This window comes from Palaemon carinicauda, chromosome 28, assembly GCF_036898095.1.
Source record: "Palaemon carinicauda isolate YSFRI2023 chromosome 28, ASM3689809v2, whole genome shotgun sequence".
NCBI classification, from domain to species: Eukaryota; Metazoa; Arthropoda; class Malacostraca; order Decapoda; family Palaemonidae; genus Palaemon; species Palaemon carinicauda.
Window position 1 is genome coordinate 1,161,634 of NC_090752.1, and position 16,486 is coordinate 1,178,119.

The window sequence follows — 16,486 nt, forward strand, 5'->3', positions numbered from 1 at the left end:
CTGATATTCCCTTGAGGACTCTGTCAGACGGAGAGGAGCCTAAAGCTGCTTAGCCTCCTATGGACATTAATTAAATCATGATGATTTTTTTAAGGATCTTTGTCCGGTATCTTTTTGTAACTGCTGCTCCTCGTTCGCCTAAACGTCAGAGCTTACACTAGGCCTAGCTACTTCGAAGCCGTTGTTTTTAAGCTAGTGCTCTCTCGCTCTCCTAGAGAGCTTTACGTTGGCTAGGCGACTGGTTTTTCACCAGGAGGAGTTTGGGGGATACAGCCTTTGCTTTCCCTTCTTTTAAACTGGTTTAAAGAGCGAGAGTCTGATATGACACGAGAGAAGTTCTCGGCTTGGGAGTTCATGCCTCTGCCCAGATAGACTTCTCAAATCTCGTAGACTCTCCCTGGCGCCTGGCCAGGAGATGCTCCAAGTTGTTTACAGGTCAACTTCACAGCTGTTTTCGAGCCTTTGAAGTTTTGCTGTACAATTATGTCACGCATAACAAGGCTTTCAGGGATGGTAAACGGTACCCAGCCTCAGTCGCTAACCCCGTCTGTTGCCACACCTGCTCCCGTAGACCCTAAATGGGCTTTGCTGCAAGACATGCAGTCCAAGCTTGCGTCCTTGATAGAGGACTTTAATGCGGAGAAGGTTGCTACCGAACCTTCTGGCCAACAACCTTCCAACCGGTCGGTTGTGCGCCCTGTTGACGCTGAGGTAACCTACTCGCGTCTGCCAGTTGAGGTGGTTCCTCCACCGATGCGACCCAGTGTGGGTTGCCAGCCGCACGTTGACGTTAAGCGACGCTCGGAGGTGGTTGTTGACGTTCAGGACGTTCAACAACCAGCAGAGGTGACTTGTTTTGACGCAGTGCGTCAACCTCAGCAACCCGGTAGGGTGTTGACTGCACAACCCAGACGGTCTAGACAGTCTCGGGTTGACGCTGTGCTTCCTCGCGCACCCATGGTTGTTGACAGTTCACAGACTGTGCAGCAGTTCCATGATATTGCGTCCGGCTCCGTCACGCATCCACCAGTGCTACCGGACTCAGCGAGCCAGACGTTGCCCACTCCGTTGCCGTTTCCTCATCAGTTTTCGGATGAGGAACCCTCTGATGAGGACGTTGCTGAACAACAAGACGATCAGCCCCCAGAATATATAAAGCCCTGCTATCCATCCAGAAGATGCTGAAGAAGGAACGCTGCTCAGTCAGGCTGTGGATGAGTCAGGTAGGGACGCTGTCATCCGTGGAACAATTTGTGTCACTAGGAAGACTACTCCTCCGTCCTCTTCAATACCATCTAGCTTTTCACGGGAAAAAGGACAAGACGCTAGAAGCGGTCTCGATCCCGGTTTCCGAAAAGATAAAGTCTTGTCTGACTTGGTGAAGGACAATATCAACCTAAGAGAGAGTCTTCCCCTGGCTGTTCAGACTCCCAACCACGTTCTCTTCTCGGACGCATCGGACGTGGGCTGGGGCGCGACACTAGACGGTCGGGAATGCTCAGGACTGTGGAACTCGAGTCAGAGGAGCATGCATATCAACTGCAAGGAGCTGTTGGCAGTACATCTGGCCTTGAAAAGCTTCAAGTCTCTCCTTCAAGGCAAAGTGGTGGAAGTTAACTCGGACATCACCACGGCCTTGGCGTACATCTCCAAACAAGGAGGTACCCACTCACTGACTTTGTACGAGATCACAAGGGACCTGCTCATCTGGTCAAAAGGTCAAGACATCTCCCTAGTAACGAGGTTCATCCAAGGCGACTTGAACGTCATAGCAGATTGTCTCAGTCGGAAAGGGCAAGTAATTCCAACCGAATGGACCCTCCACAAGGATGTGTGTAAGAGACTTTGGGCCACTTGGGGTAAAACCATCCATAGATCTCTTTGCAACCTCGCTGACCAAGAGGCTTCCAATCTATTGCTCTCCAGTCCCGGACCCAGCAGCAATACATATAGATGCTTTCCTCCTAGATTGGTCACATCTGGATCTCTACGCATTCCCACCGTTCAAGATTGTCAACAAGGTACTGCAGAAGTTCGCCTCTCACAAAGGGACAAGGTTGACGTTAGTTGCTTCCCTCTGGCCCGCGAGAGAATGGTTCACCGAGATACTTCGATGGTTAGTAGACGTTCCCAGTAGTCTTCCTCTAAGGGTAGACCTTCTACGTCAGCCACACGTAAAGAAGGTACTCCAAAGCCTCCACGCTCTTCGTCTGACTGCCTTCAGACTATCGAAAGACTCTCGAGAGCTAGAGGCTTTTCGAAGGAAGCAGCCAGTGCGATTGCTAGAGCAAGGAGAGCTTCTTCCATTAGAGTCTACCAATCGAAGTGGGAAGTCTTTCGAGACTGGTGCAAGTCAGTTTCTGTATCCTCGACCAGTACCTCTGTAGCTCAAATAGCTGTTTTTCTCTTATACCTGAGAAAAGGACGATCCCTTTCAGCTCCCACTATCAAGGGCTACAGAAGCATGTTGGCATCGGTCTTCCGGCATAGAGGCTTAGATCTTTCCAAACATAAAGATCTGCAAGACCTCCTTAAGTCTTTTGAGACCACCAAGGAGCGTCGTTTGGCTACCCCTGGATGGAATTTAGACGTGGTACTAAGATTCTTCATATCAGACAGGTTGGAGCCGTTACAATCAGCCTCCCTGAAAGATCTCACTCTTAAGACTCTTTTCCTGGTATGCTTAGCCTCGGCTAAAAGAGTCAGTGAGATTCATGCCTTCAGCAAGAACATAGGATTTTCGTCAGAAAAAGCCACTTGTTCGCTACAACTTGGTTTTCTAGCCAAAAATGAGCTGCCTTCTCGGCCTTGGCCTAAATCTTTCGATATTCCCAGTTTATCGGAGATCGTAGGCAATGAACTAGAAAGAGTCTTATGCCCTGTTGGAGCTCTTAAGTTCTATTTAAAGCGTACTAAACCTTTACAAGGCTAATCTGAAGCTTTATGGTGTTCAGTTAAGAAACCATCCTTGCCTTTGTCAAAGAATGCTTGGTCAGACTTTATCAGATTGTTAATACGAGAAGCTCATTCACATCTGAGTGAGGAAGACCGAACTTTGCTTAAGGTGAAGACGCACGAAGTTAGAGCTGTAACAACTTCCGTGGCCTTTAAGCAAAATATATCTCTGCAAAGTATAATGGACGCAACCTATTGGAGAAGCAAGTCAGTGTTCGCGTCATTTTACTTGAAAGATTTCCAGTCTCTTTACAAGAACTGCTACACACTGGGACCATTCGTAGCAGCGAGTGCAGTAGTGGGTGAGGGCTCAACCACTACAATTCCCTAATTCCATACCCTTTTAATCTTTCTCTTGAAATGTTTTATTGGTTTTTTGGGTTGTCCGGAAGGCTAAGAAGCCTTTCGCATCCTGGTTGATTTGGCGGGTGGTCAAAGTCATTTCTTGAGAGCGCCTAGATTAGGGGTTTTGATGAGGTCCTGTTGTATGGGTTGCAACCCTTGATACTTCAGATCCTAGGAGTCGATCAGCATCCTAAGAGGATCGCGAGGCTCCGTAAGGAAGACGTACTTAAAAGGTAGAGAAATTGTTCAAGTCGACTTCCTTACCAGGTACCTATTTATTTTGTTTTTGTTATTTTGATAACTTCTAAAATGAAATAAAAACTCTTAGCTCATAAAAGTGTAAACATATATTGCTGGTCTCTACCCACCCCCCTGGGTGTGAATCAGCTATATAATCACCGGCTAAGTTAAATATTGAAAAATGTTATTTTGATAATGAAATAAATTTTTGAATATACTTACCCGGTGATTATAAATTAAAGGACCCTCCCTTCCTCCCCAATAGATACGCAGTGGGACGAGGAGAAAATTGAGTCTTTGTTTACATTGAGTACTGGGTATCTGTACGACAGATGGCGCTGTTGGGCACACCCGCAACCTGTGTAGCGATCGCTGGCGAGTTTTTACCGTAGAGTTGTCTGTCGGGCAACAGAGTTGCAGCTATATGATCACCGGGTAAGTATATTCAAAAATTTATTTTATTATCAAAATAACATTTTTATATGATTATTGATGTATTGGGCAGCTGAACGTCAAGGAGTCTGTAATTAACATTTCTGTAATACATGTTTTTATGTTAGTCAAAACTACATAGAATCATTATATTGTTAAAAGCAATATCCTAAAATACTCCTAGTTCCTGTGGCAAGAGAAAGTTAATAACAGCTCTCAGGTTTCGATGTCAATGTAGATTGTACCAATTTTTATCATCTGCAAGAAGAGGAGGCTGACTGTAGGTAGTGATAAAAAGTATCTTGATATCTACAGTATTTACAACCTTGCAAATATTTAGTATTGCAGTAAACTTTATATCTTTGTTAGTCAAATCCTTTAAACGCATTGTTACCATACGTAAGTCTCATTTATAGACATATTTGTCTTGGGTATTTATCCTTTAATAACTGGTGATGATTGGATTGAGTCAAAGTTCAGGTTTGATAACTACGGAAAGGACACAAGCAAGAAATGTATGCCGTGCAAATTACATTTTAGTCAGTATTTGCATGATGTCTTGTTGCAGTACTACGCCATTTAGTTCAAATCCTGACAGTCTTTTTTCTTAATTTTATTTCCAAAATAAGATTTTACTATTTTCATGGCATAAGTCATTGATAGATATTAGGGAATTTAATGCATTCATTGTATTTTATAGTCTTCTCAAATCTAATTTTGAGTATTTTTTCAACATTTAAAAGATTCAAGTGGCAATACAATAAAAGAATTTAGCACTTGATATCAACAATTACAATAGCACAGTTATGATCTCGTATAGGATTTGATTATTTCTACTTTAGATTAATTATATATTAATAACTATAAGCTATTGTACTGTAGTATTTTATGAAATTTTTACCTTGTGAGAATCTTAAAAATCTTTAGACTAACATTCTCAAAATTAGCCGTGACGTTACTTGGAACAACTTGGTATACTTTTGTGTAAGAAAGAGATCTTATATATTTCACTACAGTTAGCCTGATAATGCTCTGAATTGAACTGACATGCCTTTAGGTTAGGAGTGGTTGAGGTGTAGGCTGCCTGTTTTGAGGGATACCACCAACTTTGCTATGTCCAAGACCTCCAATGAGAACTTCATAGTCTTCCCTCAGTCAAAAGATATTATTATTATTATTACAGTATTACTAGCCAAGCTAAAACCCTAGTTGGAAAAGCAAGATGCTATAAGCCCAAGGACTCCAACAGGGAAAAATAGCTTAGTGAGGAAAGGAAATAAGGAAATAAATAAATGATGAGAACAAATTAACAATAAATCATTCTAAAAACATTAACAACATCAAAACATATATTATTATTTTTATTATTACTTGCTAGGCCACAACCCCAGTTGGAAAAGCAGGACGCTATAAGCCCTGAAAATCTTAATTTTAAATATTTAACTTAGCCGGTGAATATATAATAGCTGCAACTCTGTTGCTCGACAGACAAAAAACAGTAAAAACTCGCCAGCGATCGCTATACAGGTTGCGGGTGTGCCCACCAGCGCCAACTGTCGGCCAGATACCACTCTCTCGATGTAAACAAAGACTCAATTTCTTCTCTGTCGACGTGTTGACAAGACGTACTTTTACTCGCTGTAGAACCTGGAGTTTTCTCAACATATTTGGTGAAGTACTTCATTTTGGTTTGAGCTTTCGCAGTGCAGGTGTTTTATCTTCATCTTAAATCTTGAACTCGTTTTGGATAGATTTAATTTTTGGTGACAAAGAGAGTATGGACTTTCTTTGACTTTTAAATGGCCGACCCTTCCCTTAGACGGAAGTGTTTAGGCTTTTAGTAATTATCTTATCACGTTATAAATTAATTATAGATTTTCCTCTATATATTTTATATCTCACCGCCTTTATTAGGCCTCTTCGATTAACTTTCCATTTATAATAAACATAAAAAAAAAAAAAAAATTTAATGTTTTGTTTATATGCGACCTTTCCTAACTTGGAAACCGAAGTTAAACAACGTTGAGCCCTTTCAATCGTAAATAGATTTTAAAGAGCTAATGATTTAAAACTTTTTAAATGAATATTTTTAATAAATATTTTATGAAAGAATTTCTTTGAATAGTCTTCGTACTGTGTTCAAAGATGAACTAACGTTTAGTTTATTTATGCTACGCTGTTTGCGCTCTATCGTTACGATAGAGAGAGAGAGTATCACGGTTTCACTTTGCAGAAATAGTAAATCGATTCTGACGTTTTGTTCATTCTTCTTTCAAAGCTTAAATGTTTTAAATTCTATTTTAAAGGAACTTTTTAATTGAAAAACCTTTCAGTTTTTTCCTTTGGTCAAATAACATGTTTTTTTGACGAAACGTAATTGGGCTCTTCTCTTAGGTGCGAAATCAAGAGAGAAAGAGAGAGAGAGATAGAGACGGAGGGAGAGAGAGGAGAGAAAACGTTCCGTTCAAGCGGGTAACGTTGTTCTCGAGTTACTCTCGTCCCTAGTCTCTGTACGGGGAGAAAGGATAAAACGTTTTTAGTTTTATTCTCGTCCCCAGGCAATGTACGGTGAGAGATTGAAAACGTAGTTTTGAATGAACTAGTTTTTATTCTCTTCCCCAACCACTGAATTTTTTTATCTTAAAAGATGTTTACTGTTTTTTTGCAGGTATTAATGTGCTTGCATTATACGACTGATTTCGCATTTACTACCTTTTGATGAGGGTAGAATTGCGTGCTTCAGGTAGAAATCAGTAAAAGTTTCGATTTCAGTGAAATAAGTGCAAAACAGAAAATCGTAGTGATAAAGTGATATTGCGCAAAGTGTTACAGTGTTGCGTCCGAGGGTTCGTCTGTTCGTGCCTGTCGTTCACCTAGTCCGGGACCTCTTGCAAGCTCCCAAGCCCAGGGGAGAAGTAATGTCGTACGACTTATGGATTCGAGAGGCCTTGATCAGCGAACAGACGTTTCCCTCTATGGTATCGGGTGTATCTTACCAAGATCTCCCCTACCATAAGGCGAGAGAGACAATTTTCTCCTCGTCATCCGAAGGCTTTTCGCATAAGAAACCTGAAACAAGGTTTCGAGGCCCTTAAGCGAAAGTCAGTCCTTTCAGGACAGGTCCAGCGTCCTGGTTGCAGCCATTAGGACAGCTCTGACCCTATGCAGTCATCGGAAAACTGCTCGCCGCCTAACAAAAGCGTAACACAGACTCCGAGAGTCTTTTTTGTAGGCAAAGTGTTGCGGTCACAGACGTTACCCTCGTCTCTTACCGCAACCATTTCCGTTGATCCTAAATGGGTTGTACGGCAAGACATGCAGAATAAGCTTGCCTCCCTTATGGAAGACTATTCTGCCGATTAGTCCGTTGAGCCTAGCCGTTTATCTCATCGAGATCCTGGCTTTCAGCCAACCTAACGTTCCTTTGTGCGTCCTGTTGACGTTGGCGTAGCTAAGTCACGTCAGTCAGGTTGTTTAGAACCACACTCGATGCGGTCTCGTGTGGATTTTCAGCCACATTTGGACGTTAGGCCACTTGCTGATGCTCCTGTTGACGTTCAGGACGTTCGCTAACAATCGGAGTTGACTTGTTTTGACGCTGTGCGTCAACCTCCGCATTCTAGAGTTGTTTTGACTGCTCAGTCTAGGCAGTCAAAGCAGTCTCGAGTGGACGCTGTGCGTCCTCACGCACCTGTTGTTGTTGACAGTTCACAGACTGTCAAGCAGTTACATGACGTTGCGTCCTGGTCTCTCGCACCTGTTGTTGTTGACAGTTCACAGACTGTCAAGCAGTTACATGACGTTGCGTCCTGGTCCGCTACTAATGCACCAGTGCGTGTGGACTCTGCTTGTAAAGCATTGCCACCACGTTAGGTCTCTCCCTTGCTTGAGACTCAGCTATTATCAGACAAGGTTCCTTTAGATGAGGAAGTTGCTGTTCCCCCTCCTACTGATATTCCCTTGAGGACTCTGTCAGACGGAGAGGAGGCTAAAGCTGCTTAGCCCTCTATGGACTTTAATTAAATCATGCTGATTTTTAAGGATCTTTGTCCGGATCTTTTTGTAACTGCTGCTCCTCGTTCGCCTAAACGTCAGAGCTTACACTAGGCCTAGCTACTTCGAAGCCGTTGTTTATAAGCTAGTGCTCTCTCGCTCTCCTAGAGAGCTTTACGTTTGCTAGGCGACTGGTTTATCACCAGGAGGAGTTTGGGGGATACAGCCTTTGCTTTCCCTTCTTTTAAACTGGCTTATAGAGCGAGAGTCTGATATGACACGAGAGAAGTTCTCGGCTTGGGAGTTCCTGCCTCTGCCCAGATAGACTCCTCAAATCTCGTAGACTCTTCCTGGCGCCTGGCCAGGAGACGCTCCAAGATTTTACAGGTCAACTTCACAGCTGTTTTCAAGCCTTTGAAGTTTTGCTGTACAATTATGTCATGCATAAACAAGGCTTTCAGGGATGGCTCCAATGATCTGACAGCCACGTTCTCTGCAGGGACAAGTCCCTCAGGGATGGCTCCATGATTTGGCAGCCATGTTCACTGCAGGAGTACGTAAGAGGCAAGTGCGCTCAATGTGTTCATTGTCGAGACAAACTTCACGATGAAGTCTACCAGGCTGTCTTGACAGCATTTATGGAAGGCGACTGGATGGTCTCTCTCGACCTTCAGGAGGCATACTTCCACATTCCTATACACCCGGATTCCCAACCGTTTCTGAGGTTTGTTCACAGGAATGTGGGGTACCAGTTTCGAGCTATCGGAGATCAGAGCCTCCCTGTACTTGGACGACTGGCTTCTCAGAGCCTCTTCCAGTCATCGCTGTCTGAAGGATCTCAATTGGACTCTAGACCTGGCCAAGGAATTGGGACTCCTAGTCAATTTGGAAAAGTCACAGCTGGTCCCATCCCAAACTATTCTGTATTTAGGGATGGAGATTCACAGTCAAGCTTTTCGGGCTTTTCCGTCGGCCCCCAGAATAGATCAAGCCCTGCTCTCCATCCAGAAGATGCTGAAGAAAGAACGCTGCTCAGTCAGGCTGTGGATGAGTCTGGTAGGGACGCTATCATCCCTGAAGCAATTTGTCTCGCTAGGAAGGCTACACCTCCGTCCTCTTCAATTTCATCTGGCTTTTCACTGGAAAAAGGACAAGACGCTAGAGGCGGTCTCGATCCCGATTTCCGAAAAGATAAAGTCTTGTCTGACTTGGTGGAAGGACAATATCAGCCTACGAGAGGGTCTTCCCCTGGCAGTTCAGATACCCAACCACGTTCTCTTCTCGGACGCATCTGACTTGGGCTGGGGCGCGACGCTGGACGGTCGGGAATGCTCAGGTCTGTGGAACTCGAGTCAGAGGAGCATGCATATCAACAGCAAGGAGCTTTTGGCGGTTCATTTGGCCTTGATAAGCTTCGAGAATCTCCTTCGAGGCAAGGTGGTGGAGGTAAACTCGGACAACACCACGGCCTTGGCGTACATTTACAAACAGGGAGGTACCCACTCACTGACTTTGTACGAGGTCGCAAGGGACCTGCTCATCTTGTCAAAAGATCGAGGCATCTCCCTAGTAACGAGGTTCATCCAGGGCGACTTGAACGTCCTAACAGATTGTCTCAGTCGGAAAGGTCAAGTAATTCCAATCGAATGGACCCTCCACAAGGATGTGTGCAAGAGACTTTGGTCGACTTGGGGTCAACCCACCATAGATCTCTTTGCAACCTCGCTGACCAAGAGGCTTCCAATCTATTGCTCTCCAGTCCCGGACCCAGCAGCAATACATATAGATGCCTTCCTCCTAGATTGGTCACATCTGGATCTTTACGCATTCCTACCATTCAAGATTGTCAACAAGGTACTGCAGAAGTTCGCCTCTCACGAAGGGACAAGGTTGACGTTAGTTGCTCCCCTCTGGCCCGCGAGAGAATGGTTCACCGAGGTACTTCGATGGTTAGTAGACGTTCCCAGAAGTCTTCCTCTAAGAGTAGACCTTCTACGTCAGCCACACGTAAAGAAGGTACACCAAAGCCTCCACGCTCTTCGTCTGACTGCCTTCAGACTATCGAAAGACTCTCGAGAGCTAGAGGCTTTTCGAAGGGGGCAGCCAGTGCGATTGCTAGAGTAAGGAGAGCTTCTACCATTAGAGTCTACCAATCGAAGTGGGAAGTCTTCCGAGACTGGTGCAAGTCAGTTTCTGTATCCTCGACCAGTACCTCTGTAGCCCAAATAGCTGATTTTCTCTTATACCTGAGAAAAGGACGATCCCTTTCAGCTCCCACTATCAAGGGCTACAGAAGCATGTTGGCATCGGTCTTCCGGCATAGAGGCTTAGATCTTTCCAACAATAAAGATCTGCAAGACCTCCTTAAGTCTTTCGAGACCACTAAGGAGCGTCGTTTGGCTACTCCTGGGTGGAATTTAGACGTGGTTCTAAGATTCCTCATGTCAGACAGGTTTGAGCCTTTACAGTCAGCCTCCCTGAAAGATCTCACTCTTAAGACTCTTTTCCTGGTATGCTTAGCCTCAGCTAAAAGAGTCAGTGAGATTCATGCCTTCAGCAAGAACATCGGATTTTCGTCAGAAAAGGCCACTTGTTCTCTGCAACTTGGTTTTCTAGCCAAAAATGAGCTACCTTCTCGTCCTTGGCCTAAATCTTTCGATATTCCCAGCTTATCGGAGATCGTAGGCAATGAACTAGAAAGAGTCTTATGCCCTGTTAGAGCTCTTAAGTTCTACTTAGCTCGTACTAAACCTCTACACGGCCAATGTGAAGCGTTATGGTGTTCGGTTAAGAAACCATCCTTGCCTATGTCAACGAATGCTTTGTCATGTTTTATCTGATTGTTAATACGAGAAGCTCATTCACACTTGAGTGAGGAAGACCGATCTTTGCTTAAGGTTAAGATGCACGAGGTTAGAGCTGTAGCAACTTCCGTGGCCTTTAAGCAAAATAGATCTCTGCAAAGTATCATGGACGCAACCTATTGGAGAAGCAAGTCAGTGTTCGCGTCATGTTACTTGAAAGGTGTCCAGTCTCTTTACGAGAACTGCTACACACTGGGACCATTCGTAGCAGCGAGTGCAGTAGTGGGTGAGGGCTCAACCACTACAATTCCCTTATTCCATATCCTTTTAATCTGTCTTTTGAAATGTTTTTAATGTTTTTATGGGTTGTCCGGAAGGCTAAGAAGCCTTTCGCATCCTGGTTGATTTGGCAGGTGGTCAAAGTCATTTCTTGAGAGCGCCCAGATTAGGGGTTTGATGAGGTCCTGTTGTATGGGTTGCAGCCCTTGATACTTCAGCTCCTGGGGGTCTGTCAGCATCCTAAGAGGATCGCGGGGCTCCGTAAGAAAGACGTACTTACAAGGCAGAGTAATCGTCTAAGTCGACTTCCTTACTAGGTACCTATTTATTTTGGTTTTGTTATATTGATAACTGTCAAAATTAAATAAAAAACTCTTAGCTTATACGATGTAAACATATTTAACTGGTCTCTACCCACCACCCTGGGTGTGAATCAGCTATTATATATTCACCGGCTAAGTTAAATATTTAAAAATGATATTTTAATTATAAAATAAATTTTTGAATATACTTACCCGGTGAATATATAAATTAAACGACCCTCCCTTCCTCCCCAATAGAGACGCAGTGGGATGAGAAGAAATTGAGTCTTTGTTTACATCGAGAGAGTGGTATCTGGCCGACAGTTGGCGCTGGTGGGCACACCCGCAACCTGTATAGCGATCGCTGGCGAGTTTTTACTGTTTTTTGTCTGTCGAGCAACAGAGTTGCAGCTATTATATATTCACCGGGTAAGTATATTCAAAAATTTATTTTATAATTAAAATATCATTTCTCAGACAAAATGGGCCGTTGTCTGCTTCTGATTATGTGAAAAGATATGAGAGAAATTGGGTTAATTTGTCTTTCATTTTTATGCATACTTGATCCTTTGTAGAGGAAATATGTCTGTCTGTAGTTATTTATCCAATGATCAAAAATATTTTTCTTCATTTACTAATGCCATAAATGCAACGTCAAGTGTGCTATAAATTAGGGCTCTGTTAGTAGCAAAGCAAAAAGTTTTTTTGTTTACTCATTAACTGGAGAACTTTGCTTTGTATCATTGTTATGGCAGTGAATGCAACCTTGTCATTTTGGGTTTGGTTATCGATAAAGCAGTCCCATGCAGGAGTGCCTCTTCAAGGGAAGTATTAAAATACTAAATTTTAGTTTAAAATTCCTATTTGCTTTCAGGAACTGATGCAGAAAGCCTGAAGCCAGCTAGTCAGTCAAAGGAAATCGAATATCCCAAACCTGATGGAGAGGTTAGCTTTGATCTTTTGAGTTCCGTCGCCCTAACAGGAACGAACCACGACCACGATCAGCCGCCACATCTCACGCTCAAGAATGACGATGTTCCTTTGGAACGGAATTACAATATATTTAATGGCCCAGAAGCGCGATTCTGTCCTGCAGGTATGGTACACTACTTTGATTTTTTTCATAATTCAGTCCGTCATAAAGTTGTCAATTGAAAAGGCACTACAGTATTAGGGGAAAAGTATAATTTTTTTAAGTACCTGTAATTTTAAATTTTAATTAGTAAAAGAAACTAAAAGAAAGTCTTACAAAACAAAGAGATCCAGAGGAAGCGACAACAAAAGACCGCATACACACCTGTAAGGGAGCGTCAACAAAGTGGCTGAGATAAAACCCAACAAGGTTATAGAATGAACGTGTGTCGCTACCTAGAAATCCCAAACAGACAAATATAATACTCAATTTGAGAGCATGGATCTCCAAAATGCTTGACATCTTCAAAAACACAAAATAACACAGAGCTACGAAAAACACGTCTGAAGGTTCACGGGTGCTAACAAGGAATGATGGGGGAAGGATAGGTAGTGGTGGTGGTGGTGGTGGTGGTTGGGGGAGCAGTAGCTGTAGTGAACGACACCTCGTAGTAACTGGGTATTTTGAGGAGGGAGAAGTCTAATTGGAAAGGGATCTCTGGTAGTGGTATGACTCGCCCCAGTTTTAATACCGACACCCTTTAGGGGTGAGCGAGCTGGATATATTCCTAGCATTCGATGCAACTTTTTTCTCTGATATATTTAGCAGTATTTATACCTTTGAAATGGTGCTTTAAGGAGCATTTCACTGGGCGACACAGGTTCCTCGCCCAGAAATAGATTTTTCCTTCGTCAAAATCCCTTTACTGTACAGTATTAGTTTCATAAGCTAAGCTTCAGTCGTATTTTGAAATGCAGAGTGATACAACATCAAGGACTCCCAATAGGGAAAGCTACTCATTATCAAAAGGAATTAAGAAGGAAAGATTAAGTTTTAACAAGGAGATAAAGAAAACAAGAAAGATAAAAGTAAAATAAAATCAAACAAGACAAATAACAAAGTAAAATAAATAGGAAAAACAACCAAGTTATGAAACAAGGCTAATTTCAACCCATTCAACAAAAAATATTTTGCACAAAGTTTGAAATAATGTAGTTTCACCGACTATTTTGCTATTTGGAAGCAGTAGGAATAAAGCTGCTAGAATTCTGCATGGTACTAAACCTCTCTTAAGAAATGGTGAAAATATTTTGATTAACTGCATATCTTGTATTATGTGGTAGATGGTAGGTTTTGTGGAGAACTGTGTGCAATGGATGTTCAAAATTATGACATCTCATTAGGCTCCCTGACTTGATTGAATGATGGTGCCAAAGATTCATGCAAATATTTGTTCAGGGTGTTTAATAGACTTTAAGTTTTTGTTCAACAATTCAAGATAAAGGTAATCTGGAAACTGAATATGAGAACACAATTCAAAACATGTCAAAATGAAAGAATTATAACACCCACAGAATTGACATGACTCCAAAAATCCTTGAAGACTTATTCCAATTTTTTGTCTGTATTAGAAGAGATATACTGGCATTCTGCAATCAAATAAGAAATTTTTCCCAAAAGTAAGTTTGAAATCAAACAAAAAATAGACTAGGGATGTTTTCAAAAAATTAATGTATAGTCAAGAATAACAGAAATTTTAATAATCTGCGTGTAATCAAAGGCATTGTATGAAAGAGATTGGAGGTTAAACTGGATCCTAAAGGGGATAATAACTATTGATTATTTTAACCAAAATGATGGAAGACCTAACTTGGGTTATGTGATTAAAATGATAATGTAAACATACTAGGAAAGACCCATGGTTTCGAAGATCGCTCACGAACGGCAGAGGCAAGGGACAGAACAGTGTCTTAAAGACTCATCATATATACATATGATCAGCACTCAAGCTCCCTTTTCACCCAAGCTAAAGACAAGCAGAGCTAGGCAGTGACTGCTGAAGACTCGGCAGATAGACCTATATGCTCCCCCAAACTCCCTATCCGTAGCTCACAAGGAAGTGAGGTTACATTTACCACTAAAAACTATTGAGGTTTTAGCAGGGCTCGAACTCCGAAGTCTCAGATTGCAAGGAGGGACTTTATCGATAGGATACCAAAATGACAAAAATCTTTGGGCCCCTTTTCTTTGGTCTTTGTCCTATTCATATTGTTAACCCTTTTACCCCAGGCTATTTGGAACTTTCCAACCCTTGACCCCCAAGGCATTTTTTTTTTCAAGCGCATTTTGCAATATATATTTTTTAAATTGCTCTAACAGCCTTAATTTTTGTCATAGAGAGGTCAGGTTGGTCTCATTCTCTTGGAAAATGCCTGAATTTTCTCAAAAAAGTATCAAAAATATGAAAAAATTATTTTTTATAGCATTTTTTGCAAGGACGTACCAGTACGTCCATGGGGGTAAAGGGATGAGTTTTGTAAATTGTACCAGTACGTCCATTGGGGGTAAAAGGGTTAATACAGTATGCCACTAGTACTTATTTAGAAAACTTATTAAAAGTGAATCATTATGGCTGACATTATATGAAGAGATCCAACCCTTGAAATTTATCTGGAAACTTAGGATTTTTTCACTTCTTCCAGGCGTGTACGAATATGTGCCCGTTGAAGTCGGAGATGGCGTAAGACTGCAGATCAACGCGCAAAACTGCATTCATTGCAAGACCTGTGACATCAAGTGCCCCTCTCAGAACATCAACTGGGTTGTGCCGGAGGCCGGCGGTGGCCCAGCCTACGATGGCATGTAATAGTAAGGTAATTATCGGTGTAAAAAGCTTAAACTAGTTTCTAAAGGATTGCTCGAAAACCTCATGCCAGTGTATAAATGTTGCTTGTACAAAAGCCACTATATAGTATTCAGAAAGATATTTATAGATAATAAAATATATTTTCATAGATCAAATTTTTATTATCCATTTCATATGGAGTTCCTCAGGAATAGTAGGTGCGAGTTCTTTCCCTTTAATCTTTTCCAGTTGGACAACAATAAGCGTGTATACATTAGTCCCTTTCTTATTCATACTTTTGAAAAGTCAGACCATCTATAACTATTTTAATGCCCCCCAAAACAAGTAGAATCTTTCCAAGTTTGGTATCATCATCGGCATCTGAACAGACGCTTTTCCAGTCAGGCACTCAACAATAAGCGTGTGTACATTAGTCCCTTTCTTATTCATACTTTTGAAAAGTCAGACCATCTATAACTATTTTAATGCCCCCAAAACAAGTAGAATCTTTCCAAGTTTGGTATCATCATCGATATCTGAACAGACATGTAATTTTCCTGCAAGAAATGGATGTAAGACCATTGGTAAAAGGAGAGTTTTGTTGTACATTCAAGGAACTTCCGGTGATGCGTATGATCCTTTAAGAATGATTTCCGAGTGAAATGTAGGATACTACTGACAATTTAATGCCGTAAGAGATTTACTACAGACGAATGTAATTATTTAATAGTGCAACGGATCAATGCAATAATGTTAAGCAATTTGTACAGTTAACTGTTATTTGTATCAATAGTTTTTTATTCTTTAAGAATTTCTTAGTTTGAATAAATGATTAAAGAATACTTTGTCCATTCATTGACCTTTTGAAAAATGTGAAGAATGTATGAAAAATATTCAAGTTTAATTCACCGATTATTCTGCAGTATTGTATTGCATTATTCAACAGTTTAATTGCTATTAAGTATATAAAATAAGCTCATATACCGTACTTTATTCATGGATGAATAATTAGAATTTAATTATGTATTTTTATACAATTTGAGTATATATATAGTACTTACCATATGTAAAATAGCAATTAAATTTTCACTTTGGTATACTGTAAAAAAATGAAAATTGAAAAGTAGATGGGCCACTTCATGGATTTTCTTCATTTGAAAATATTGGAGGGATATAATTGTGAAATTTATGAAACTAGGAACCTTATGCTGTACGACCAAAATAGGATGAATGAATCTAGTCGTTACGTACTGGGAACGTCAGCGTATCCGGACATTTAAGGTAAAAAAAAAAAAGGAAAATGACCCCAAACCTTTTAGAACTATTTTTCATTGCCACTAATAAAGTAAAAAGGAAAGTTAACCCCCTCCCTTTTAGA

At 41.6% G+C, this 16,486-nt stretch overlaps 1 protein-coding gene across 1 annotated transcript in view; it reads left to right on the plus strand.

Annotated features, from left to right (window-relative positions):
• Etf-QO (electron transfer flavoprotein-ubiquinone oxidoreductase) overlaps window positions 1-15,284 on the plus strand; it is a 55,201-nt gene extending 39,917 nt beyond the window's left edge. The window contains exons 10-11 of the mRNA XM_068351719.1: window positions 12,225-12,446; window positions 14,966-15,284. Of these exons, the coding sequence (XP_068207820.1) occupies window positions 12,225-12,446; window positions 14,966-15,129 (386 nt within the window). The 3' untranslated portion in view covers window positions 15,130-15,284. The remainder of the gene's footprint in view (window positions 1-12,224; window positions 12,447-14,965) is intronic.
• The last annotated feature ends 1,202 nt before the right edge of the window (window positions 15,285-16,486 follow it).